The 23,989-nt window shown below is 36.9% G+C and overlaps 3 protein-coding genes and 1 long non-coding RNA gene across 7 annotated transcripts; 2 read left to right on the forward strand and 2 right to left on the reverse strand.

Moving 5' to 3' along the window:
* The first annotated feature begins 1,224 nt into the window (after window positions 1-1,224).
* On the forward strand, window positions 1,225-7,369 carry LOC111584723 (oocyte zinc finger protein XlCOF6.1-like). Of its 4 annotated transcripts, XM_055006230.1 has the most exons (5): window positions 1,225-1,529; window positions 3,357-3,458; window positions 4,355-5,464; window positions 6,116-6,250; window positions 6,442-7,369. In XM_055006230.1, exons 2-5 carry the CDS (start codon window positions 3,441-3,443, stop codon window positions 6,442-6,444), a joined length of 1,266 nt encoding a protein of 421 aa, XP_054862205.1. In that variant the 5' UTR covers window positions 1,225-1,529; window positions 3,357-3,440; the 3' UTR covers window positions 6,445-7,369. The 4 variants fall into 4 exon arrangements, with proteins under 4 accessions (XP_054862205.1, XP_054862203.1, XP_054862202.1 ...); XM_055006228.1 differs by having other exon boundaries at window positions 1,225-1,533; window positions 6,116-7,369; XM_055006227.1 differs by having other exon boundaries at window positions 6,116-7,369.
* Window positions 6,452-7,922, reverse strand: LOC129347819 (E3 ubiquitin-protein ligase TRIM9-like). Its single transcript, XM_055006231.1, has 2 exons — window positions 7,475-7,922; window positions 6,452-6,585 (listed from the first exon to the last, which is right to left on the reverse strand). The coding sequence occupies exons 1-2, from the start codon at window positions 7,807-7,809 to the stop codon at window positions 6,573-6,575; spliced, it is 348 nt and encodes a 115-aa protein (XP_054862206.1). The 5' UTR covers window positions 7,810-7,922; the 3' UTR covers window positions 6,452-6,572.
* Window positions 7,923-10,902: 2,980 nt separating this feature from the next.
* tmx1 (thioredoxin-related transmembrane protein 1) lies at window positions 10,903-21,072 on the reverse strand. The gene is made up of 8 exons (XM_023293955.3): window positions 20,882-21,072; window positions 20,409-20,524; window positions 18,854-18,899; window positions 17,368-17,496; window positions 17,000-17,045; window positions 14,531-14,632; window positions 14,340-14,406; window positions 10,903-13,329 (listed from the first exon to the last, which is right to left on the reverse strand). Exons 1-8 carry the CDS (start codon window positions 21,070-21,072, stop codon window positions 13,103-13,105), a joined length of 924 nt encoding a protein of 307 aa, XP_023149723.3. The 3' UTR covers window positions 10,903-13,102.
* LOC129347807 (uncharacterized) lies at window positions 17,155-21,405 on the forward strand. The gene is made up of 2 exons (XR_008600074.1): window positions 17,155-17,591; window positions 19,291-21,405. It is a non-coding gene; the product is annotated as an uncharacterized LOC129347807 (long non-coding RNA).
* Window positions 21,406-23,989: the final 2,584 nt, after the last annotated feature.

Consider the following 23,989-nt stretch of genomic DNA (forward strand, 5'->3'; position numbering starts at 1 on the left):
AAACAGGTATTTGGGTTAGCTTAATCACATTCATTGGGTTATGGCATAATTTGATTATAAATCTCAGGTTACAACATCACAATGTGTTCCCTTATTTAGTTGTTATTCTGCCAGAGCCCCCCTCTTGTGGCTGATTCTGGGATCTCATACCTGTATGCATCTCGACACCACAACGACCGAATATTGGGATATTGGGGTCCAGTCCTAGTTGTATTGTTATTTTCTTTCTGCTGAGCCTGTACCATTTGGAGGGAACTGAAATACAGTAGATCTTGTCACCGGAAGTAGTTTGCACTGTTCAAGCATACAAACGTTCCCTTACTACAGGTATTTGTTTCAAAAGCTTTATGTTGTGAAATAACTAAGATTTGGAAATTTGTGTTTATTGTGCCATAACTTGTCATTTTGTGAAGATGGTATTTATTTTTGCAATTTTTTATTTTATAATTTCGAAATACCAGAATTTACACATTATTTTACATTTTTGTCTGTCTGATCACATCATTTCTTAAAAAAAAAAAAAAATAAATAAATAGAACATTACTATCAAACAGTTAATCAGAACTTGAGTAGTCTTTCACCAAATACTTTTTTACTCTTACTTGAGTGATTTCTTTGGAAGACTACTTTTTATTTCTACTTGAGTGATATTATTTTGAAGTAATGTTACTCTTACTTGAGTACAATTTTTGGCTCCTCTACCCACCTCTGCTTCCAAGTACATTTACTGAAATATCCTCGGTAAGCAGAATTTTTAAGTAACTGTCCTGCATTTCCATTTGATTCCATCTACACCAATACATTGCAGATTAATTCCATCACAGTTGTTCTGATTCTTTGCTCTTCTTGTCCAGTAATGTAGATTCTGAATCAATGACATGATGAGAAATAACAGTGAAAGTTTAAGGTTTTTCTGTTTAACAGTTCCTGATATATTGTTGCTCAAACAGCCTTAAATTTGAATTCATGTCCAAACCTGCAGACACTCGGTTTCTGGGTATTTATTACATTTATTTAATTATTTTAAACACAGAAACGTCTCAATACATCGGTGTATTTTTATTATAGAAATATTAATATTTCATTGTATCCCAGATTTCAGGCCAGTCGGAGACGATATGGAGCAGAAAGTCAACTTTAATCCATGTCGTTTTGCAGTGATCGTTTCTGCGCATGTGCGGCTCATGTCGAGCGAGCCCATTGGTTCACGGAGACGTCGGCCGCTGATGACGCACTAAACCGTCGACGGTCGTAGCCATAGACTGAACATAAATATCTTTATATACAGTCTACGGTCGTACCGGAGCCTTGTTTTGTTGCCACTAGCGACGAAACGAACATGTGGCCGCCGACAGAAGCAGCTTAAAGTCTGTGAGGGAGAATTTGAGCAGCAGCGACGTGAATTTGTGCCGGAAACGGGTGAAGACGGACTGCGAGCTGCTGCCGAGCCGCTTCCAGCAAACACAGTCCGTCCGCTTCGAGGCCTTCTCCGGCATCTGGAGGGACAAGAGCTTCTCACACATCTTCTGGTAGGTTCACACTCACAACCTCTCTACGTTTTCACCCACAGCTTCGTCAACTCTCTTCAACCAAGTCACGGTTTGGTGTCTTTCTTTGTGTGGGAGCTGAGGTCAGTTCAATCACAACTAAAGACTTTCAGCTCACAGACTGATCAGCTTCATTTACATTAAAGCCTCTTTGAGATTTAATCTAAAATGATCATTTTCTCAGTGAACTGAAGTGGTGCTCGTAATTTACCTACAAAAGTGTAGTCCCGCTGCCTACTACTAATAAATGAATGCACATAAGCAGTAATTGAACAGATGAATAAAACATGGAGATGGCCTTAGTTCGGTAAAGTTGGAAAGATATTCACAAATTCGGACTTCCGGCATCAATAACTCATCAGATATACGTTGTGAAAACAAAAACGATGCCTCTTTCAAGTCGTTGTAAGCTAGACAATGTGCTACAAGGCCAGTTTTATCAAAAGTCGCTGTCTTTCCAGCTGCAGAAATAACACTGGCTGAGACGAGTGAACAGGGACCGTCTGCAAATTGCAAAAGCGAAGAGAGACACGAGACAAATATTCAATTGCTTAACTTTTATACACTGTAGTGTCATCAAATTTACTGCAGCCATTAATTGGCTCCTACTGGTTATACTACAGCTCTTGGTTTGATACTAAATAAAAAAAAATCTGAATTTTACGGAATTTATATTCGTAGTAAAATTCAATAACTTCACTCTTATGTACTGTAGAGTCACCAAAATCACTGGAGCCATCAATTGGCTACTACTGGTCATACTACAACTCTTGGTTTGTTATATAAATGTTTTTTTCATAATTTTAATAATTTGTTATTGTAATAAAATTCAGTAACTTCACTCTTATGTATTGTAGTGTCACCAAAATTACTGGAACCTTCAATTGTCTCCTGCTGGTCATACTACAACCCTTGGTTTGATATTAAATTTTAAAAAACAACATTATTTTAAGGGATATTTATTTTAAATAATATTCAATAACTTCACTCTTATACACTATAGTGTCACCAAAGTCACTGGAACTTTCAGTTGGCTCCTGCTGGTCATACGACAACCCTTGGTTTGATATAAAAACATTTTTTCATAATTTTAAGGAATTTATATTTGTATTAAAATGTATTATCTTCTAATATTTCCCTTTATGTGCTACAACTTGTCAAAGCTGTTCAATCAGTTGTAGCGGACACGACTTGGCTTTCTTTGGAATGCCAAGGATGAGGCCAAACCAGGTAACAAAGCCTTTTTGTTTAGGTTCTGAACTTAGAGCCCACATAAAACTGCCATCTTGGACATTACACAGGACGGGGAACCCTCCAGTTCTCAGGAAGAAACTCCATTAGTGTCAGAGATTAATTACAGCAGAAGACGGTTGTAATCAACCTCCCCATCTGCAAACCTCTGGAGCAAATGGTGCTACATTCATTTCTTTACAGCATGAGTGTGAATCTCAGACCTCCTGTGGAAGGATGAAGCTCCATACAGGACATTAACATTTTGGGAAGTCCACAACTTAAAAGACACTCACATGCAGTTGTGAATGTTCCTGATCCCCACTTTATTCATTTTGGACCCCCTCCTTTGGAATGCAGACATCCAAGCCTTCCCTGCAAGGAGAGCAGCTCTTTATTCTCTTTTTCCATGTCTGTTTTCTGTGCAAGTTGATTTGTATGAGATTTAGGTGAAACCAAAAGAGCTAAAAGTCAACTGTTGAGTTGAAATGTGTCCTCTGTGTTGGCTGATGAACATATAGGACACTCTGACACTTGCATATAGAGTGGTATCTAATTAAGATCTGTTTGATGTCACAGGTGATTGGCAGGAGGAGGAGAGTCTGACGGAGGAGCAGAGGAACGTTGTCAGCCATTTTCTCTGAGCTCAACAACGGAGGAAAAATGGATTCTTCACAAAAAGTGAGAAACATATCACTGTAATATCATCATCATTAATTTATTCTTTGGAATGTCTAAAGTTGCTCCAGTTGAATAGATGATCAACCAAAGCCAGGTAATGTTGGCTGGAGAGACGTAGCTCTGCAGAGGCAGATCAACTGAGGATAAAATGGTGGACAGCTAGGAAGCTGTTTATTTTTTGTTTAAGACCAAACTAACTGCTAGTAAAACATTCCACAAATGTGTTGCATGGTGACGTAGATAAATAATGAAGGAAAAGTCTTGTTTTTCAAGCCAGGTGTTCAGGAAGTAAAGGACGAGTGTTTTCTTTGGTAGAGAATAATACTTTTGGGCATTGTAAGTTTGCAGGCCTTTTTCCTTCTCAAGAAATTCAGACAGTTGAAACCAGAAGTTTACTTACACTGTATAAACACATAACCACACATAACCTTGTTTTTTTTGTTTTTTTTTTCAACAATGTCTGACATTAAATCAAGTGATGCTTTTCCCATTTTAGGTCACTTAGGATTGCCGAAATGATCTCTATTTGCTAAATGCCAGAATAAGGAAAGAAAGTAATGTGATCCTTGTAAAAATCGACCGCTGTGGACTTATATTGGGAATTATCCGTCGGAAACCATCCAAAGAACAGTTGATTAAATTGTGAGAGTGTTTCCGAGTCCCATCAGTTCCTGCCGTCCGCTACATTTACATCACGCGATTCGGTATCTGTACATAATATACACATGCACAACACGCCTGTGCTCAGCCCAAGGTAAACTTTTATTAAAAATTTCATCTGTCTGACATGATACGACTGAGCAGCCTTGACAAAGTACTGCACTCTAAGTGCTTTTCTTGTTTCACGATTGCATTTAAATCACTGCCTCTGTTTGTGTCTTTGTCTGTTGCTACAGAAACGTGAAAACAACAATGGAGTGAGACATCAGAAATCTGCGGAGGAAAACAACGGTTCCCCAACAACAACAAACAGAGATGAATCACTCAGTTGTGATCAATGCGGCAAGACTTTTATCACAGCAACAAAGCTAAGAATTCACCAGCGAATTCACACTATGGGCAAACAGTTCAGTTGTAATCAGTGTGGGAAGGCATTTACTTCCAAGAGTAATCTAACAACCCATCAACTCATTCACAGTGGAGTTAGACCATTCACCTGTGGTCAGTGTGGGAAGGCATTTACTCAAAAGTGTAGTTTAGCAAAACATCAACTCATTCACAGTGGAGTTAGACCATTCAGCTGTGGTCAGTGTGGGAAGACATTTACTGAAAAGGGTAGTTTAGTAAGACATCAACTCATTCACAGTGGAGTTAGACCATTCAGCTGTGACCAGTGTGGGAAGACTTTTACTTCCAAGTGTGGTTTAGCAAGCCATCAACTCATTCACAGTGGAGTTAGACCATTCAGCTGTGATCAGTGTGGGAAGACATTTACTCAAAAGTGTAGTTTAGCGAAACATCAACTCATTCACAGTGGAGTTAGACCATTCAGTTGTGATCAATGTGGGAAGACATTTACTACCAAGGGTTATTTAACAAGTCACCAAGTCGTCCACAGAGGAGGTGAACCATTCCACTGTGATCAGTGTGTGAAAACTGTTACTCAACATGAACAGTTATTGATCCATCAATGCCCCCATTTTGATAGACAGCTGTACCACTGTGACTACTGTGAAAAAACTTTCAAGCGCCAAGGGAGCCTAAAATGTCACCAACGCATCCACACTGGACATGATGTGTACATATGTGATCACTGTGGAAAACTATTTGCAAACTTCTCACAGTTAAAAGCTCATGCAGTTACCCACACCAGGGTTAAACCGTACCGCCGTAACCAGTATGGGAAAGGCTTCAACAACATTGGAGTCTCTCACCAACGTGACCACACTGAGGACAGACCCTACAGATGTGACGAGTGTAATAAGACTTTTAGAACTTTGGCTTCCCTGAAACAACACCAGCAGATCCACACCAGAAAGAAAGCATTCAATCAACGTCACAGTAAGGTATGTAAAAGTTGTCTCAGCAACAGTGTACACACTATTCTGCATTGGATATTTTGGATATTGTTGTGAAATTTAGTGTGATACTGTTTTGAAGAACTGTGGCCAGTCTTGACACAGAAATCTGGTCCAGGTTAATCTGGGGATGTAGGTAAGATTGGGAATTCTGACATAATGTTGAAAAGACATCGCATCAGTGTTAAATATTCTACTGGGATGTTGGATATTTAGCGAATATAAACCCAGCTTAACTCATGAGTTGCTTGCTGGCCTCATGTCAGTGAGCCTCATATAAGTCTCTGGCAAGAAGCTCCACCCTGTGGTGCAACGAGGTACTGCAGCTCATCTACAATAGCTGATGTGTGTATTATGGAGGGATACGTTATCAGCAGATGCTAAGTATTTCATGACTCACCTTGGATTGTGAGCCAAAAGTATTTTATCCAGGTGTACCTAGTTTAAACCCCTGCAGTCATTTTCTTTCTATATGAGTGTTAATCTTTCTGGAAGCTCAGACAACTGAATGTTAAACTACAACAGGTCAAAGTGTCTTCAGATGTCAGTAGTGGTGCTCTGTATTTCAGGCAAGGCATCAGTTCTTCAATACTGCAGGAAACCTTGACTTCCACTGTGTTTGTGTGTTTGTTTTCCAAGCAGAGCGGCACAGATATGCACACTGGACACAAACTGAACGTCTGCCAAGAAGATTTCCCCATGCCGGGTCCAGTACAAGTTCCTGAAGTCGTCCACAAACTTAAAGTCCTTGAGATCAGGCTCCACAGAATTCAGGTGTAATCTCTTGTTTAGTGTCTTGGTTAATGCTGCATTCGATCGATCGTGTTTTAATCATCTCTCTATTTCCTGATGAGGTTTCCTTAATTTCTACTACAATGTAAAAATAAAGGATCAGCAAGTACAGTGCCTGCAAAGAATATTCACCCCACTTAGAAGTTTTTCCCCTGTTATTGCTTTTAATCCAGTAAAGAATGAGTGACCGAGGACGAAAGAAGTGAGAGAGGTCACCAGGACACCTAATACTCTTCTGAAGGAGTTCCAAGCTTCAGCAGCTGAGATGGGAGAGACTGTTCATACAACAACTGTTGTCTGTTTTTCACCAGTCAAAGCTTGATGGGAGGCAAAGAGAAAGACTCTGTCAAGAAAAGTTCTGATTAAATCTGGACTAGAGTTCAGCAGAAGACATGTGGAGACTCTGAAGTCAACTGAAGAAGGTTCTTTGGTTTGACTTTCTCTTTGTACTTTGGTGTACTGCTGTAGGGAGCAGGCTGAAAATCCTGGTTTGAGCTTCAACACCATGAACTTACTTTGTTTTTTTTTAAAATCAAAATAGTAGCTTATGCACTGTTAAATGTTGTCTTGTTCGATTGTTTTAAATGCTCATTCATGAAATTTTCCTTTGGTTGCTTCATTTAAACCCACATCCACTGGTTCTTTAGCGTAAAGTTTTAGCACAGTATATGAAATGGTCTAGGAAGCAACCAAGCAAACAACAGACCAATCAACCAAACAAACAAATCAAGCAAACAACCAACTAACCAAACAACAGACCAAACAAACAAGCAAACAACAGATCAAGCACTCAACAAAACAAACAACAGCCCAAACAACCAACCAGTAATTCATTAAATTAATACAAATTGGTGATAATCAACTCTGAACCCTTCAGATTCATCTTGGATGAAATGTAGTAAAATAGTTTAAAGTTGTTCTCTCAACCACCTACAATGACAAAACTGACATATACAGTAATATGTCACACACAGGGGCTGTTTATTTATTTATTTGATCCTAGAACTACGTTTTGCCTATAACCTCTGTACTTTTACTTCAGTGTAATTTAGGTTTTTACTGCTACTTTTACAAAATAAAAGGATCAGACTACTTCTTCCATCACTGTGTGTTGGTATGTCTTTTCCGAACATTTCTAAAAATGAATAAATCAAAAACAACATCAGCATTAAAGCACAGACAGTCATTGGTCTTTTTCTTGGTTACCTGTTGGTGTGTGAGTTGTTGTGCATGAACCAGGAGCGGTTGTTGTCCACATACATGGCCCAGGCCTTGTCATCCTTCCCCAGCATCACGTCCTTCAGCACGTCGGCCCGGGCGATGCCGAATGCTGGGTCGGGGTGGTTGTCATAGCGATGGATGGTCATCTCCCAGTAATGGACGCCTCTGGAGAAGGCGGAGTTCCCCATGACCACCCGGTCGTCGTAGCTGTTGCAGGTCACCGTCAGGTTGTCGTTGGAGAAGATGATGTCGGGGTGAGCAGAGGCCGGGTCCAAGGTGAACCAGGCAACTGTACACAGGAGGAGGTTAGTACACACCATTGTTTAGTAGAAATACACAACCACACCAGGACCTGATGCAGTGATGATGACTTTACAAACACAACGTGATACTGGAGGTTAAAAGTTCAATGAGGTGGAGTTACACTGTAAAAAAGAATATCTAAATGGAAAGAGTGGTAATACTATTAAAAAAAGTATCAGTATTATGAATAAGATTAATAATCCTTCACACTACGTGACTTAAACCCTATAAAGCTGAATAATTTCTATATTATCACATCTGTCAGACAGTCTGCAAATCTTAAATGGTGCCTGCTTGGAACAGAAAAAATCTACCTAAATTGGTCTTTTAAATACATATTTATCGTTTCTTGTCAGTAAAATATTGTAATAATTATCAAGAAAATTCAGTTCACCCAAAATACAAAAACAAAGTATGTCAGGAATAAATATTGAACTCACACTTGGCAGGTAGACAGAAAAACAATAATGTTGCAAAGCAACATGGTGTATTTATTTATCTCTGTTGTGAGGTAGCCTGTCTTATGCAGCGCTAAACAACCGTGCCTAAATTAGCCAACCGCCCGCCTGCTTCACAAGCTCAACGCTACCAATAATAATAATCAATTAATCGACAAAAAGTGACAACGATGACCACACAACCAATGTTATTTGGTGAATTGATACAGCATATGATCAGTATACTATAAGTGAATATTTGTGTAGGTTTATTATTAGCCTACATTAGGTAGAGGCAACACTTGCTGTGACTTATTTGCTAAATGACCAGAAGAAAAAGTAGCTTTCTGCCTTGTTGTAGCCTCATATCAGGAATCAGTCTTGATATTGTCAATCTCTTTTAATTTACCAATTGCAGCATGCCCAGAAGGGAAAGGATCAAGAGCGACAAAGAAAGGGAGCTTCATGTCATTTACAATGTTACGGTACAATGTTTTATTGACCCTATTGTGTGTTATTATTAAGATGTTAAAGTAAATGCCGTTACAGAAAATGTGTTCCTGATTTTTTTTTCTTTTTTCAAATCTCACACTGTTATATTAAGGCAGCCAGTGGTTCTACATGCCGCACAAGTTGCCCTTTTTTTCCCACTGAGCACCTGCCCCCCAAAATGTCTGTGCACACCACCAAACAAGTCACATTTCTCTCTAGTGTTCACTCATTTTTAAGGTCTCTGGCTTGCAATTTGGTAGTACCATGTTGGGCTTGTTTTTTTTCTTGGTGTAATGAATGGCTGTCTTGGGGATCTTCAGTTTTTTTGCTGCCTGTCTCTCACTCATCCCAATTTCCAACAGTGCCAAGATGGCTGCCTTTGTGGCTTCACATAATTCTTTTGTTTTCGACATTATGTGAGAGCTGAAAACTTATGAGTTGTGCTACGGCTCTAATGCAAGCAGGAAACCACTCTAGGCCTTTGCATGTGCTGTGCTGCTTATGACATGCAATTGCCTCTTATATACCCTGGGAATACAATGAAGCTTAAGCATGTCAAATATGTTCATTGTATTCTTCAGTTAATGTACCTTTATTGGTACCAGGCATTGAAATGAACAATAAATTGAAGAAAACAAAGGTGGTCTAAAAATTTTTTTCCATGACTCTAGTTATGAACTTGTCTCACTACACAGTTTCTTTGCATCCATAATAAACATATTCGACACTTTAAGTTGTTATTTATTAAATTATTGAGTTGTGAATCGACATTTTTTGGTCGGCATTTTTTTTCTTTAAATAAATTTCATATTTTACCTTAAATTGCCGTGGTAAGGAGAATGTTATTTTTTTTTAGTCTTGGAACCTTGGAAAAATGTACACTTTGACACCAACTTTGTCATTATAGCTATAACACAAGCACAGGTATGGGCCTCTAAAGTATAGTCAAAATGTGACCTCACTTGTGTCTTAGAATAAATGTATTTCTATGGCACTAAGGTACTTCCATGCCAAAGGGGACTTTTGCATCATGACTGAAGTCAAAAGTCACTTAACCTCCCTACTATGAACAAGGCCAAGTAAATAAATGAACAAAACAACAACCGCTGCCAGTTTTAACATTATTGTTGAAGAATATCTATAATAAAGCTACATTCTTCCAATAAAACATCGCATCGCAGCCACATTACGTAATATTTTTGCTCACCAGGGAAAATATGCGAGCTAGTTTGCTAGTCACTAACAAATGTTGGCTAACTGTGTTAGCTAGTGTGCACAATTAGCATAGATTGTATATAATGTGTTTACAGCTTCTATTTAGATATAGTCTATGTATTTCTTTTAGCTAACAACTAAGACCTCCCTACATGGTGACATGGATGTTAAAACGAATAAACTAGCTAGCAAAGTACGCTTTAGTTCGTGAAAGTAGCTAGCTAACGGCAAAAGTAGCTACTTCGCAGCTAAAGTAGCTAGTTCGCAGCTAAAGTAGCTAGTTAGCACCTAAAGTAGCTACTAAGCGGCTGAAGTAGCTAGTTAGCGGCTAAGGTAGCTAGTTAGCGGCTAAAGTAGTTAGCTAGTAGCACACTTCTCTAGCAAGTAGCCAAAACAGCTAGTTAGTAGCAACTCTAGCTAGCAAAAATATTGACTTAAATAAAGCTAGATAATTTGTTTTATTCTAATTGCATCAATATGTTTGTAAACAGAGAGTTTAACCACTTACACTTTTTTGCTGTTTTATCAAGCAGACTTGTGTAGCAAGATGCTAACTACCATATTTTTCGTAACATTGTTGAGCCATTGTTAGCTTCTGTTTAAAACAAGTTCTCAACTCTCTCCAGTCTTACCTTCATCTGTCTTCCTGACCTCCTCCTCCTCATCATGTTCATCCACAAAATCTGTTCACTCTTTGAAACTTACTTTGTAAATTCCTGTTATTATTTTGAAGGTATCTCATGTGGCAATGATCCATCAGATGCTTTAAATCTATTACACAAAAATAGTGAACTGAAGCTTTACAAATTAGATTTGCAATTGCAGTATTTGTACAAAATAAAATCATAAATATCTTTCACAAATTGTTCAACCCAATTTTGCCTTATCAAAATATTTTTTTTTTTACAGGTTTAAATGTGTGTAGGTTAATGACTGGCAGCAACACAAACGATAAAAGTGAGACAGTTTTCTGAGTTAACCGTTTATTCAAAGAAACAATAAGGAGCACAGCTGGCTCAGGGTAAAGAGAGAGAATGCTACAAGCCATAAATAGTGGTTTGATACAAAAGAAAAAACATCACCGAGAAGATTAATTAGCTTTTCTAGGGATACAAAGCAATATAAAAATAAATCAAAGTCAATGCAAGGCATTAGAAGCCTCATCAAAACAGAAATGAAATGTTTGCTCACACACAGAGCTCCTTTTTTAGCCTTAAAAAAATGAAATGGAAACAGGCATTGTTAACGTTCTTAAAAGTGCCAGTGTTCATACGCTCTCTGAGAAAATGGTGTACAAAAAAATGGCATCCATGCAGATAAATTAACCTCAGGTGTTTGACATTTTTAAAGTGGTTAAAAATGACAGCTGAATCGCGCCTCTTTTTGTCCTCTTTGCTGCTCCATGTAGCTCAGCGGCGTCGGGACGGATATGCCACCAGAGACCCTCCACATTGTTCCTCTTTTTAATTGCATTACGGCATGCATATACGGTGCTGTAGAGACAGCATGTCTGGGTTCTTTAAGTAAACATGTTCTAATAATTAGAGAATCACAAGTAAACATTAGAAACAGAAAAAGTAAACCAAACGTCACGTTGTTGGACTATCAGACTGATGATACATTACGGGAACATACAGTATCTACAGAACAACATTCACCAGGCCTTTTATTTGGAGTTAATATAGGTCCTTACTTAATAAGTAGCATCGACAACACGTGGCCTTCTTTTCTGCTCAGCAAAGTCAAAATTTGGTGTCTGGGGTTCCTGCCCCACACGTACCTGTACTGACAGGATTCAGAAAATACAAAAAGTTTAATTTACAATGATCCAATTGATATTCAATACAGGAGCCACAATGTCTCCTGCTAGTATTAATATATCTATATTCCGCATTTACTATATTTACTATACAGAAGATTTCATTGCATGCGGCTGAATTTAAACCGTCTTCAAATACATGACATAAATAACGTCACAGTCCACTCTTACACTCACCAGCCACTTCAGTAGGTACATCTGTGAAATCTAAAGCTATAAAATACATAAATCCTGTCACTAATTCTGCTTTTCTGAAGCCTCTACATTTAGTTTTTTCAAAATTCTCAAAAACATGACAATTCACCTTTATGCTTTTATGGACTGCATCATAATTACATTTCTTTCTAATATTTTTGCCCTTCTTGTGTATGTTATTGATTTAGACAAATAATTAAGAACTTGTTTTATTGTAAAGCTGTCAATTAAATCACCCTCTAACTTCAATAATAAACATAATGCAAAATTGTGATTTTTTTTAGACATCAGAAAAAACTGAACATGTAGAAGCTCTGTAAAAGTAGAATTAAAGATGGATCTGTTCCATCAGATTTCACAGGTGTACCTAATAAAGTAGCCAGTTAGCATATAATTCTGATTTAGAAGTGTATTAAGTTGCAGCTAATGCCTACTGAACATTTCCTGCGGCTGCTTCGCATTTAAAATATTCAATTTGCAATAAATTGGGTGGCTTTGATTGTGAAGCAGCAACAGAAACTCACTGTGCAGCATAAAGACACTCAGCACTGAAACCTTTCTAAATTAACATTTTAGCTGTTTTCACTCCTCTCTTCTTTATAGAGTCAAAGTATAATGGTGTGTGAAGTTTAAACTGTCAGGGTTTGTATGCACCCAAAAAAACCCTTGTATGTATGCATTAACTAAGGAGGACATAAACCATTTTTCAGAATAATAATAATAATAATAATAATAATAATAATAATAATTTTGAGATAAAAATATAATAACACACATACTTCTAAAAAAAAATGCATAGCATAAACAGCATTGCAAAATCCAGCTGTACTCCCCTTCTTATCTAAACCCCAGCCAGGCGGTTTGTTCCCACGAGTGAAAACAGGTGTCAGGAGTGCTTTTTCTTCGTCGTCGTTTTTCCAGGTGGAGCCTGCTGCTCAGGAGGAGAGAGCGGTGGTGGGAGTCTGAAGCGCTCCGGTTAAACTCGAGGGACGGGGAGGAAAACAAAGCGAGGTGTTTCTGGGGGGGTCCAGAGGAAGAGGAAGGGGGAAGATTTTTGGACTCCCTGCTCTAAACGCTGCTGCTCAGGACCACGGCTCCTCCAACTCCACGGCGCTCGTATCGAAAGGAGTGAAGAAGCTCCATGCCGGATCTCTAAGTGTCTTCTTCCTCCTCGCGGTTTCCCACCACCCTCTTCCTCAGAGCTTCGTCAGGGAAAGCCTGTCCCTTCGGTTCTGGGCGGCCCTCGGGGGACCCTCTCCGCCTCCTCCACACGTCGGAGTCATCATCTTCCTCCTCCTCATCATCATCCTCCTCTCCATCGGCCTCGTGGTCTTCGTCTTGTTGCTGGATCAACCTCGCCTGCTCCATCGTTTGTTTCTCTGCAGAAGAACATTCAGAAAAAACATCAGTCTTTTATTATGAAACAGAAACAAGCAAAACTCCTACAAGCCCATTTGTAATCTACATTGTAAAAAAATGTTTTTTTAAAATAGTTTTTAATTCCAATTTTCTTTACAATTTACTGTTATTTTTACAGATTGTCTGTTTTGCTAAGATAATAAATAAAATTACAAAGAAAAAGCATTCCTTTAAAAGTTTAGCTTTAAAAAAAGCAAAAAATATATAAATATGCAAAATATGTATTTTTACAAATGCTAATTGATTCTTTTGACCTTGAAAATCGATTATTTTTACTGTAAAAAAATGAAAAAAACTTTTACAAATATTTTCTGATAATTTACAGATGTCCACTGTTTTATTGAAATATATTTAATACCTAGTAAAATCAAAGAAAAGAAATAGTTACATGTTGACTGCAACAAAAAAAATCTGCCAAAAAAACACATTATTTTATGCATATTTACAAGTATTTAAAAGAAAAATCTGTGCAGATTTGATGAAGTGCCTTTAACCTTGTAAGACCCAAATATTTTTAAAAAAGAGCAAGGAAAAAACTAAAAATAATAATAATTACATATATATAAATGTATATAAATACAAAGAAAAATAATTTAAAAAACTGATGTGCTTTTGCAGCACTGGGGTTTACAGGGTTAAACTGTTACTTTACAGATTTTCCCCATTTTGTTAAATTACAAATAAAATCGAGTAAAATCACAGAAAACAAGTATTTACATGTGGTAATTTACAGGTTGACTTAATTTGAATCATTTAAAAAAATCCTTATTTTCAAGATATTTGCCATTATTTTAACAATTTTGTAAAATTTCTGAACATTTATTTACCATTCTTTAACATATTTTATGGCACCCTTGCAGCCAGAATTTCACCATTATTGACTTTGTTACAGTGTATCTCTGTGTATAATATACATTTAAATGTGTGGTTTGGTGACGCAGGATTCAGTGTAATCTCATATGAAACTCACTCTGGTAGTAATCAGGAGAAGAAAACCGTCTTGAGGGGAAGACAAAATCTGCAATGAACACCAGTAACTGCAAGGACAAGACAACAGCAACCATTAAATCATTGGCAAAGCCTGTGTTTTACTTGATGAACACAAGAAAAGCTGAAATGCAGTTTCATAAAGGGATGATAAAGTGTGGTGAAACGACTCACCAGACCCAGAGCCAGGCCAGAGAACAGAGTGGTCAGGCCAAAGATAACATATGAACCCCAGACAGGAATCCCCAGCTGCTCCGTCATGTAGTTATGACAACGCTGGAAATCACAACAGCACTTTCACACATTGCTCAGATTTCATGTATGCTTAAAATTACACACAGCACTGTTAAATGCTTTTAAATCTCTCCATGTATCTGTTTGCATGTGACCAATATTCATTACCAAGACTTAGATGCTACTGAATGTACCTTTCTGTATTTTTGTGTTCTTGCATTGTGCATAATAACTGTGCAGGTTGAGAATAAAGTTTAGGTGCTGTATCTGGTCAAGATTTGGAATGAAGATGCTCACAGGGTCTAAGAATCAGACTAATTCCTGAGTAGATTTTCTGTGAGTCAGACGAGGAAGAATCTATGGTGCCAATGAAATCACAATGTGAGGGATAACCTCCTTAAACAGTGTTCATTTTTGACAGTTCGGTCAATATTTGTGCAATACTTCTGTCACTAAAATAGGAAATGCACTTTTAAGATGCATTTTACGTTGAATTATTTGCAAAAAGTTACTGTTTTCTAAATGATGAATACAATCTTTTTAATTTTTCCCCCTGTGGCTATTGCCTTTGACAAAGGAAACCAACAAATACAAATATAATTTGTATATTTATTGTTTTTAGCATTTTAGATTTCTTTTTTTCTGAGCACTTAATTTTATTCTTTTATTTATGGAAGCCTATTTATTTATTCTATTACAGCTTATTTATTGTGGTGCTGGAAATGCTGTGCTTCTCGTTTTTATAACAATGACAATAAAGAACCTTTGAAAATTTTTGAACCTCCAGCACCATCATCAGGCCACAATTTTAAATAACACTTTTGAACTCTAATTTAAAGCCATTTTTGGATCCATTCAGGGGAACATAAGCACATGATCTAATTTAAAAATGTGAAATGTGTGTGTAGATTCTCAGTAAATCAGGTCACAGTAATCCTAATTGCACTACTGTACATATGAACAATCTGCTACCATATATACACTACTATCACCTCAATAAGCCACATTGCACTACCGCCAGTGTACATAGGTTGATTTTTCTACATTTTATTTATACTGTATTTTGATCATTTTTTAATATGTGACACTAATACAAAGATGACAGAAACATCTGGTTCCTCTGTATGTCCTGGATATATAGAGAAATTAATAAAAATATTTTATTCTATTGTAAGTGCTTCAGTTCAAGGCAAATTATAGATAGATAGATAGATAGATAGATAGATAGATAGATAGATAGATAGATAGATAGATAGATAGACAGACAGACAGATGTTTTATTAATCCCAAGGGAAATTAAGCAATTACAAAAAATACGAAAACATATTATCGTTTTACAGTGACATTATTATTATCTGAGAGATATTGCAATCTAATTTGTGTTAGAATCATTTAAAGTCTGGCTTTATATCCAAAATTCACTGGGTAGTAGATTAAAAACATGATAAAGCGTTATAATGCTGCTGAGATACCTTCAAAAGTTTAACTGTTAGAAAAGAAGAACAGCATGAATTTGTAAAAACTCTCCATCAGATGCACGGCATAATGTACATTCTAAATTGTGATCTGCTACTGTTTGAAAGGGCAACCTTGACTTGAAATCGACTTATTATTCAGCTCTAGTTAAAAGTGTTTTGCAAATCTTTTCTATATGTTTAGCTCATATTTCAACAGTTATCACAACTTAACTTAAAAATAGATCTCGTGATATCCTGTTTTCTCTTGTCACCACAAAATCTAGTAACTTAAGTTGTCTCTGTATAAATAAATGTAAATATACAGCCTGATTAAGCAGGATTTAGTATAATCTCGAATGAAAGGTACTCTGGTAGTAATCAGGAAGGGAAAATAATATAAGTTATTTGTACTCCTCTGTGTGATGGAGATCCACTGGCAATCAATAACTATTAAAAAAAGTGATTAAATGAGTCACACTGTTCCTTTATTACATAAATACTCACTAGAGCAGGAAATGTGCAATAATTGGCAAAAAGGTCTCCATGAAAAGCACTACTTCCTACTTTTTATTAGTATCATTTGATAAAAACACTGAGCCCAGTTGTTGTCAGAAGTTAGAGCCTTTCTCAAAAGTGAAATCATTTTTTTTTTTTTACCAGTTTAACGCCGACTTCTTCACTAGATTTCAGTGGGTTTGACAATGACTCACACAGAGAGAGCAGGGAAGTGAAAGCACTGAGAGCCAGACTGTTGGTTTTGTAAGTTTATCCTGCTGTCCTACCTCACATATTGTCTGCTGCACTTTGTTCTGTGTTTCCGTGGTAACTCTATATTCTGTAAAACTGGGTTTTTGATGCTTCAGCTCAGCGCAATTTCACTCTGGACAAAGCGTCCACGCGAAACAAACGCTTTACTGTGTGTACAATAACCTGCAGCGAAATCCTCACTTACCCGGATAAACATGGAGAGCTTGAACAAAGCGGACATAGAATTCATTCTGCCAAAAGAGGAGGAGACGACAGCATGTAATTTAACACTGATTTGTCAAAGTGTAGCATCACTACAAAGCCTGAACACACTAAAAATAACACAGCAGAGACCAGAGAGGCTGTTTGTGTTTCACTTCAAATCAACTGAAGGATGCCAAGAATAAACATCTGATGTTATTTTCTGCTATTTCAAAGCAAAAAGGGCAAAACAGTGATGCAGTATTAGTTCACTGAAGTATCAATGAGGAGAAAAAAAAAGTTAGAATATTGACATAACCCAGGCTTATGTGTTGCTACACAGCATTTATCTGGCTGGAGCTCAAAACTCACAAAAACGAAGACGGCCCAAACCAGGAGGAAACCGGCTCCACTGCTTTCCATTTCTGCTCATCGACAAAGCTGAGGAAGTCGTCTTTGCTTCGAGCTCCCTGGTACTTCCGGAAGACGCCATCCTTACAGCTGAAATGCACACAAAAGCACAAAGACCATTTAAAAAAGTGTGTACGGGGGGTCCTTGGTTTACGACGTCAGAACTGGTTAGGCGGAACTAGTTGGTGAGTGGAGTGGACGAATATGTCGCTATAAAACTGTTTGTTTACATTTGCCACCTTGGATTGTGCGACATTCGCTAGCTTTTTGCACTTCATTATGGCTCCCAAGCGTAAGTTTGACTCTTCTGATGGCAGTGCTTCGAAGAAAAGGAAAGCCATCTCCATGGAAGTGAAATTAGACAAAAATAAAACGCTCAGAACAGGGCGAAACACCGACGAACATCGGTGAAGTTGTCAAAACGGTGCAACATATTGTGGCGATACTCTGTGATGAATGAGTGAGACTTAATCTCGTTCTCTGGTCATTTGTTGAACCTTCACACAGGCTACTGTGGGCCGTAGTCAACGCCAAAATAACTACAAAAACCCGAAAACTTAGCTCTGGAATTAGCCGCCATTCCCAGCTCTCTCTCACTCGACGCATACGCTGCTGCTGACTCTGAGCCAATCAGAGGTGAGCTAACTAAACATGGCACGTTCACTGACATTAGGTAAATCTGAAACTGAACGATAAACATTGAAACCTCAACATCCACAACAACATCAATCCGTTACAATATTCTGTTTTCTTCTTGTAAAATGACTCACACATGCATGAAAGTCATTGGTATTCAACTCTTATCAGAACAACTGATCATAACGTGATGCACGTAACAACTTTGTTTACATTTTCACCCGAGTTCCGACTTATGGCGAAAATTGATTTACATCACACTCTAGGAACAGAACTCCGACACAAGTGGATTACTCCCTGTTTTTAGCTGCTTTTAGCCTCCTGATGGTGATAGTTAAAGCTGAGTGAAACCCAAAAAACATGAGAAAGCTACAGTGGCAATAAGATAAAATGAAGAAATTTACTCCGTAATGCAGCACTTAATGTAACTGCATTACACAAATTGGACAAAAGATTATTTTGGACAGTATGCAGTCATAATCTTCATGAAAAAGCAAACCAAACCACATTCAAGAGGCTGCTTTCTATTATAACTAAGAGTGGTTTTTGTTATCAGTGATAACTAAAATATTACTAAGACCATGAGTCAATAAATGAACAAAAAATCTAATTAATTTAAGTCATTTATTGGGACAAAGTGCCCTTTTCATGGCTCCAGCTTACACAGACTTGACAGCAGCAGAGGAAATCATTCAACTTGGAATATATTGATTCTAAACCTCGTTCAGCTTTTCAAGACTGCGTACAGTGGCATTAACACACTCACTCGAAAGAGGAAGCAATGAAAACCACAAAATAACCAGAAACTTACTGATAAATAGTAGGAAGTGATGTGATGATGAATCGTCCACTCAGACCTTGAAGAGGGAGGAGACGAGTTACTGTCAGCATTCAGGAAGCAACATTTTGACTCATAACTAAACTGAAATGTCCTTCAAGCTTGGCAGACGGGCTGAATAATTATGTTTAAAAACTAACAGGCTCACATTAATATTAACATTTTTACAGGAGACTGGAGAAAGAACACAAACAGACACTACAGCAGAATAAACTGCTGTAAGAGACGCTTTGGTAAAGCACATGCGGATCTTTTTTGACTTTCTGAAGACGTCATTTTTCAGGTTTTGGTCTATAATGTAGTGCACTAAACAATATTTAAAGAGTCCACATGCTACCTCTGTTTCTGTGAAGCTCTTCTACACTAACTAACTACAATTAACCTCAGCATGTTTTTGGACTTCTTTCCAGAGAAAACCCACACATGCACAGGGGGAACATGCAAAGTCCATGCAGAAAAATCACTAACTGGGTATCTTCTAGCTGCAAGGTGAAAGTGCTAACCACCAAACCACCGTGCAACCTAACTAAGTACTAATAACAAGGTAAGTTGAGCAGAGAATAACAAAATCAGAGCAAATAAATCCTCATAAGTAGCAGTATTTATAGTGTGTGTGCTAATCAATAACAATTGCACTGCATCATGCAATTATCATGTGTTTATATATTCCTTTCTAGCTGTAAATTTCTGTATATATTGTGTTATATTTAATTTTATTTGTACTATTTTTTTCCCTCCCTGTTCCTCTTTCTATAGTTTCTTTATTTTTTATTGTTCTCTTTCATATTCCTAGGGTGACACCAACAGCCGAAACCAAATTCCTTGTATGTTGTGTACGTACTTAGCCATTAAAGCTCATTCTTATTGTGATAACTGTGAAATAAGTAACCAATAATCGTTAATAGAGCTAGCCTCTATTCTACAATAACTGAATTCTTGTAGTTTACAGGGTTTCTGCAGAAATCAGCCAGTCAAATTTAATGCTTTTTAATGCCATTTTAATGCTATACTGTAAAAATTGTAATGCCACGACTGCAAATGCAACAAATTACACAGATTTGTTTTTTTTAAAAGGTGATTTTTATTTGAAAACTGTCCCTACATTTCACTGTTTCCGAATCTGGAAACCACCCCCTGACCACCCAATTATCGCAGTGCTTCGGCATGTTTACGCAGATGCACATATCTGACGAATCGCCGTCTACAATTAGATATTATTATATTAATTATTGTCAAATACTTCTCTTGAAAACTGCAGAAAGAATTTTTAATGCCACTGAGAATCAAATTTCATGATTTTTAATGCCATTTAAGGCCTTAATGCTTATTAATGCCCTGCAGAAACCCTGGTTTAGTTCTGGCTTTTGGTTTTGATTTGAAGATTTTCTGTTAACCCATCTGGCACCAGCTAAGGAAATGCTCTGGTTGCACCCCTGTCCAGTATGGAAACCATTAACTGGAGGATATGCATGCAAGCACAAGTCACAGTGTGGTATGCGGTTGGGAAACAGGGCTCATTCAGGCCTACCGGGCTGCTCTGTCACGTCCACCTTGGCTATGTTGACCCCCATGTCCTCCCCCCAGTCCGCAAACTCCTTCCACACCGGCTGCAGCTGCTGACACGCCGGACACCAGGGTGCGTAGCTGAGGAGGGGGGGCAAAGTTTCACAAGTAAACACCCAAATAAACCGCACAGTCACTCACATTAACGCGAAAATTAGCATTCAAAGCTGCTCGTGTACTTTAATAGCATGTTAGTTAGCAAACTAGCTAGCATATAAGTGTGGTGCGCTAAAGACGGCAGCTGTTAACGTAGTTTACACGTGTTCACAACTTTAAAGCAGACAAAATAACAATCGTATAAGTCGGAATATTCACGCTTAAGCGGATTCGAGAGTTAAAATGACGTTTTGGTTTTTTTTTTGTTAACGAGCTGGAAATGAAACTGTCAAGCTATCTAGCTGGTTAGCCGTTAGCAGTGGACGTTAGCAGGTCACTGACAATTCAATCATCCACTCTCCCGTCAGGATGTCCTCCCAGTTCCCGTCCGTCACTTCTCTCAGGCTGTCCGGTTTGGCCGAGACCGACGATAGATAAATCCCCAGCAGTAAAAAGCGCATCCATGAGCGGTGTCCGGCTCGTCGAGGTAAAGAAAACATTGTTGTGCTGCCGCTAGCTAGCAAACACGCCATGACTGAGCCGCTCACTTCCGCTGTGCGCCTCATTAACGTCCGAGTCAGCTGGAGGCAGAGTTACAGTAAAAATAAAAAGATTTAAAAAAAAAAAAAAAAAAAAAAAAAGATAAATAAACAAATAAAATCTCTATGCCTCTATACACTAAAACAAGTAAAAATGCATAAATAAAACTTGGAGTCGAAAATAAAAACCAAACGTCATAACTGCATTTTAAAAATACTTTTTCTGGTGTTGTAGTGAGTAGGTTAGTAGATGAGTCAAAAAAGAATAATCACACACTACATTTCTAAATATTTTACTCTTTTTTTGACAATAAAATAACATCTTGATATCGTCTCTTCTCTGAGTTTTTCTTGAGTTTTTTTTTGTTTCATCTACAACCCAAACATCAGTAAATAAATAAAAATAAACAAAAACACTCAAAACATACATAAGTACTGATTTTTCACTATGTGGATGTTGCACAGATTCTTCCATGAGTAGAAATGCTGACATTGTCCAGATTCCTCTCTAAGTCGAAAAATACTGATCCTTAAAAAATCAAAAATATCACCCACCTTTGTCAAATCATGTTTTAAAATTTTAATCTGATGATCGAAGAATATTTTAGGGATATAAATCAATATTTAATATAATATTTTATATGAGACAATATTATTTCATTTTTTTTCTTTTTGAATATTTCCTCTGTACACAAAATTACACAATAATTATAATTGTAATATTTAAATAATAATAACAGTAACAATAATCAGCATAATAATAAAAATAATAATTTCCATTATTCTTATTCTATTATATACTTAGTTTGGTAATGTATGTTGTATGTTCTATATTATCTTTGGATTTTATTAGTAATATTTAAAGTACTAAAGTAAATTTGCATAATCAATAATATTGTAGGGTCCTAACTTTACTGTTTAATTTGATCAGGTAACTTTGCACTTTATGTAATATTGTGTGATGTTAGCCATAATATTTAATATATTAAGATAAATCTGCATATGTAGTAGGGTCCTTAAGCATGATATATAAATGTGTTAGGTTAATTTATTGCTTTAATAGTGTTATATTAGTAATAGTGACTTGACTAATACTGTATTGACATATTGCATTTTTCTGTCATTAGTCTTCTCAATTTAAACTCTATCTTAAACTTCTGGGTATTCTGCTTTTCCATTGTCTTTCAAACCACTTTGTCAACCTGTTGTTTAGTAAGTACAGTATTAATATAGTTATTAATATTATCATTTCATACCTGGATAAATGTACTAACAGTGAAAACATGTAGGCTTTCAGGTTTTCATAGCATTTCTTGTCTTTTACAACACGAATCACCTTGACAAATTTAAGTATATAAACATAAAACTTTTTATTATTATTAAAATAGTAGATATCTACATTAAACTGGGTTGATTTTTCTTTTTTCGCTTTTCTCATAAAATACTGCTAAACTATCACCGCTGTAAAAATATTTTATATATATTTTATGTTTTCATTTTACCAGCAGGTGGTGCTATTGTCCCTAAAATAACCCAGACAGGAAGTAGAGATTAGTGATGTGTGAGTTTGAATTGAATCTTTTTAGTGAGGCTTTTATGAAATATAAGCTGTAATAAATTAATGTATTAATGGTTAATAAATATTTACTCTTGCTTTATAATTTGTGTAAAAGTTAGTGAGGACATTCATTTATGCTGCAGATAATCTGGAACCCGAACTCTTATATTAATAACATTTAATTTATTGTGTTTTAATCTTTAAAACCTGATGATTTTATAAATTTTTCTGTTTTATTTTTGCTGCCTTGTGAAGCACTTTGTCACCTGGGGATTACAAAGAACTCTAGATGTAAAGATTATAATATTTTTTGATACTGTTTTTAAAAATTGCCAACATTTAAAAATCCATTATTACCAAAAAATTAGGAAGAGCATCTGCCTGGCAATGACAACAAAATATCTTATTTTTGACCACTGATAGAAGGGTTCTTTATTAAAAATGGGATCAAAGACTCTTTGCAATTAATTGATTAATCAATCAACTACCTAATTACACTAATTATCTGTGTATATTTAAGCCGTAGTAGAGGAAATATAAGGAAAGAATACACTGAGTCATAAGCTGAGGATCAGATAAATGCATTTATCCAGTAAAAACGAAACAGAAAAATAACGACTGTCCTTTAGTTGGCGTCTTCAAAAGCTGCAAGATCCAAGTGTTTCGCATTTTTCATCTGTCACATGCAAAATTCATTTGATTTGACTTGAAGGTGAAGTGGAATCCTGTTAGATGCTGCCTTTAAAGTGATGTCAAATGAACCCAAACTGCCAGATGCACAAATGTCCCGTAAAAGGCTCTGAGTTAGAAACAGTTTCCAAGGTCGGATCATAATTTCATCACATCTGAGCGTCCAAAACATCCTTTGCTGCAACCATTGCAACCCAAAGGGTCTCTTGCACTCATCATTTTGTGAGTGTTGCACTGAAATAAACTTGGAAAACAAGCAGTGAAATGAAACTTTTTCTTTATTTCCAACCTCCAAGAGCAGTTTTGACCACCAGTCCGACCAAATGCTAATATTATCTTGTTTTATTTACATAATTAGCTTCAGAAATGCTAACTATTTACTTGAGTAGAGGAACATTTACAATAATATGCATAACTTTGAGCAGGATAAATGTGTTTTTTTCTTCTGTTAGTTATCAACTTTTAAACTTTTCTCACCCTGCAAAGAAAACTTACTGGAAATCTCTGTGAGCTTCTGCTGAAACTACTTTAGTAAACAATGACAGTAGAAGAACAGAAATTTGCCAACAAATATGTTCTGCACACAAATCTGTCCTTTCTTTCAGCCGACTGACAGCTTGAATTTGCTTTGCTGCTCAGTTAGTTCCATCACTCAGAGCACGT

The sequence above is a fragment of the Amphiprion ocellaris genome, chromosome 20 (genome assembly GCF_022539595.1).
Source record: "Amphiprion ocellaris isolate individual 3 ecotype Okinawa chromosome 20, ASM2253959v1, whole genome shotgun sequence".
Classification (NCBI taxonomy): domain Eukaryota; kingdom Metazoa; phylum Chordata; class Actinopteri; family Pomacentridae; genus Amphiprion; species Amphiprion ocellaris.

Bases quoted from the DNA above. Each gene is read 5' to 3' on its own strand.
- LOC111584723 (XM_055006228.1), top strand. The intron at 5,465-6,115 runs GTATGTAAAAGT...TTGTTTTCCAAG, and splicing joins TCAATCAACGTCACAGTAAG to CAGAGCGGCACAGATATGCA.
- tmx1 (XM_023293955.3), bottom strand. From the start codon at position 21,072: ATGGCGTGTTTGCTAGCTAGCGGCAGCACAACAATGTTTTCTTTACCT. The intron at 20,525-20,881 runs GTCAGTGACCTG...CCCCCTCCTCAG, and splicing joins GGAGAGTGGATGATTGAATT to CTACGCACCCTGGTGTCCGG. The intron at 14,407-14,530 runs GTGAGTCGTTTC...TTGTCCTTGCAG, and splicing joins CTGGCCTGGCTCTGGGTCTG to TTACTGGTGTTCATTGCAGA.
- LOC129347819 (XM_055006231.1), bottom strand. From the start codon at position 7,809: ATGGTGTGTACTAACCTCCTCCTGTGTACAGTTGCCTGGTTCACCTTG.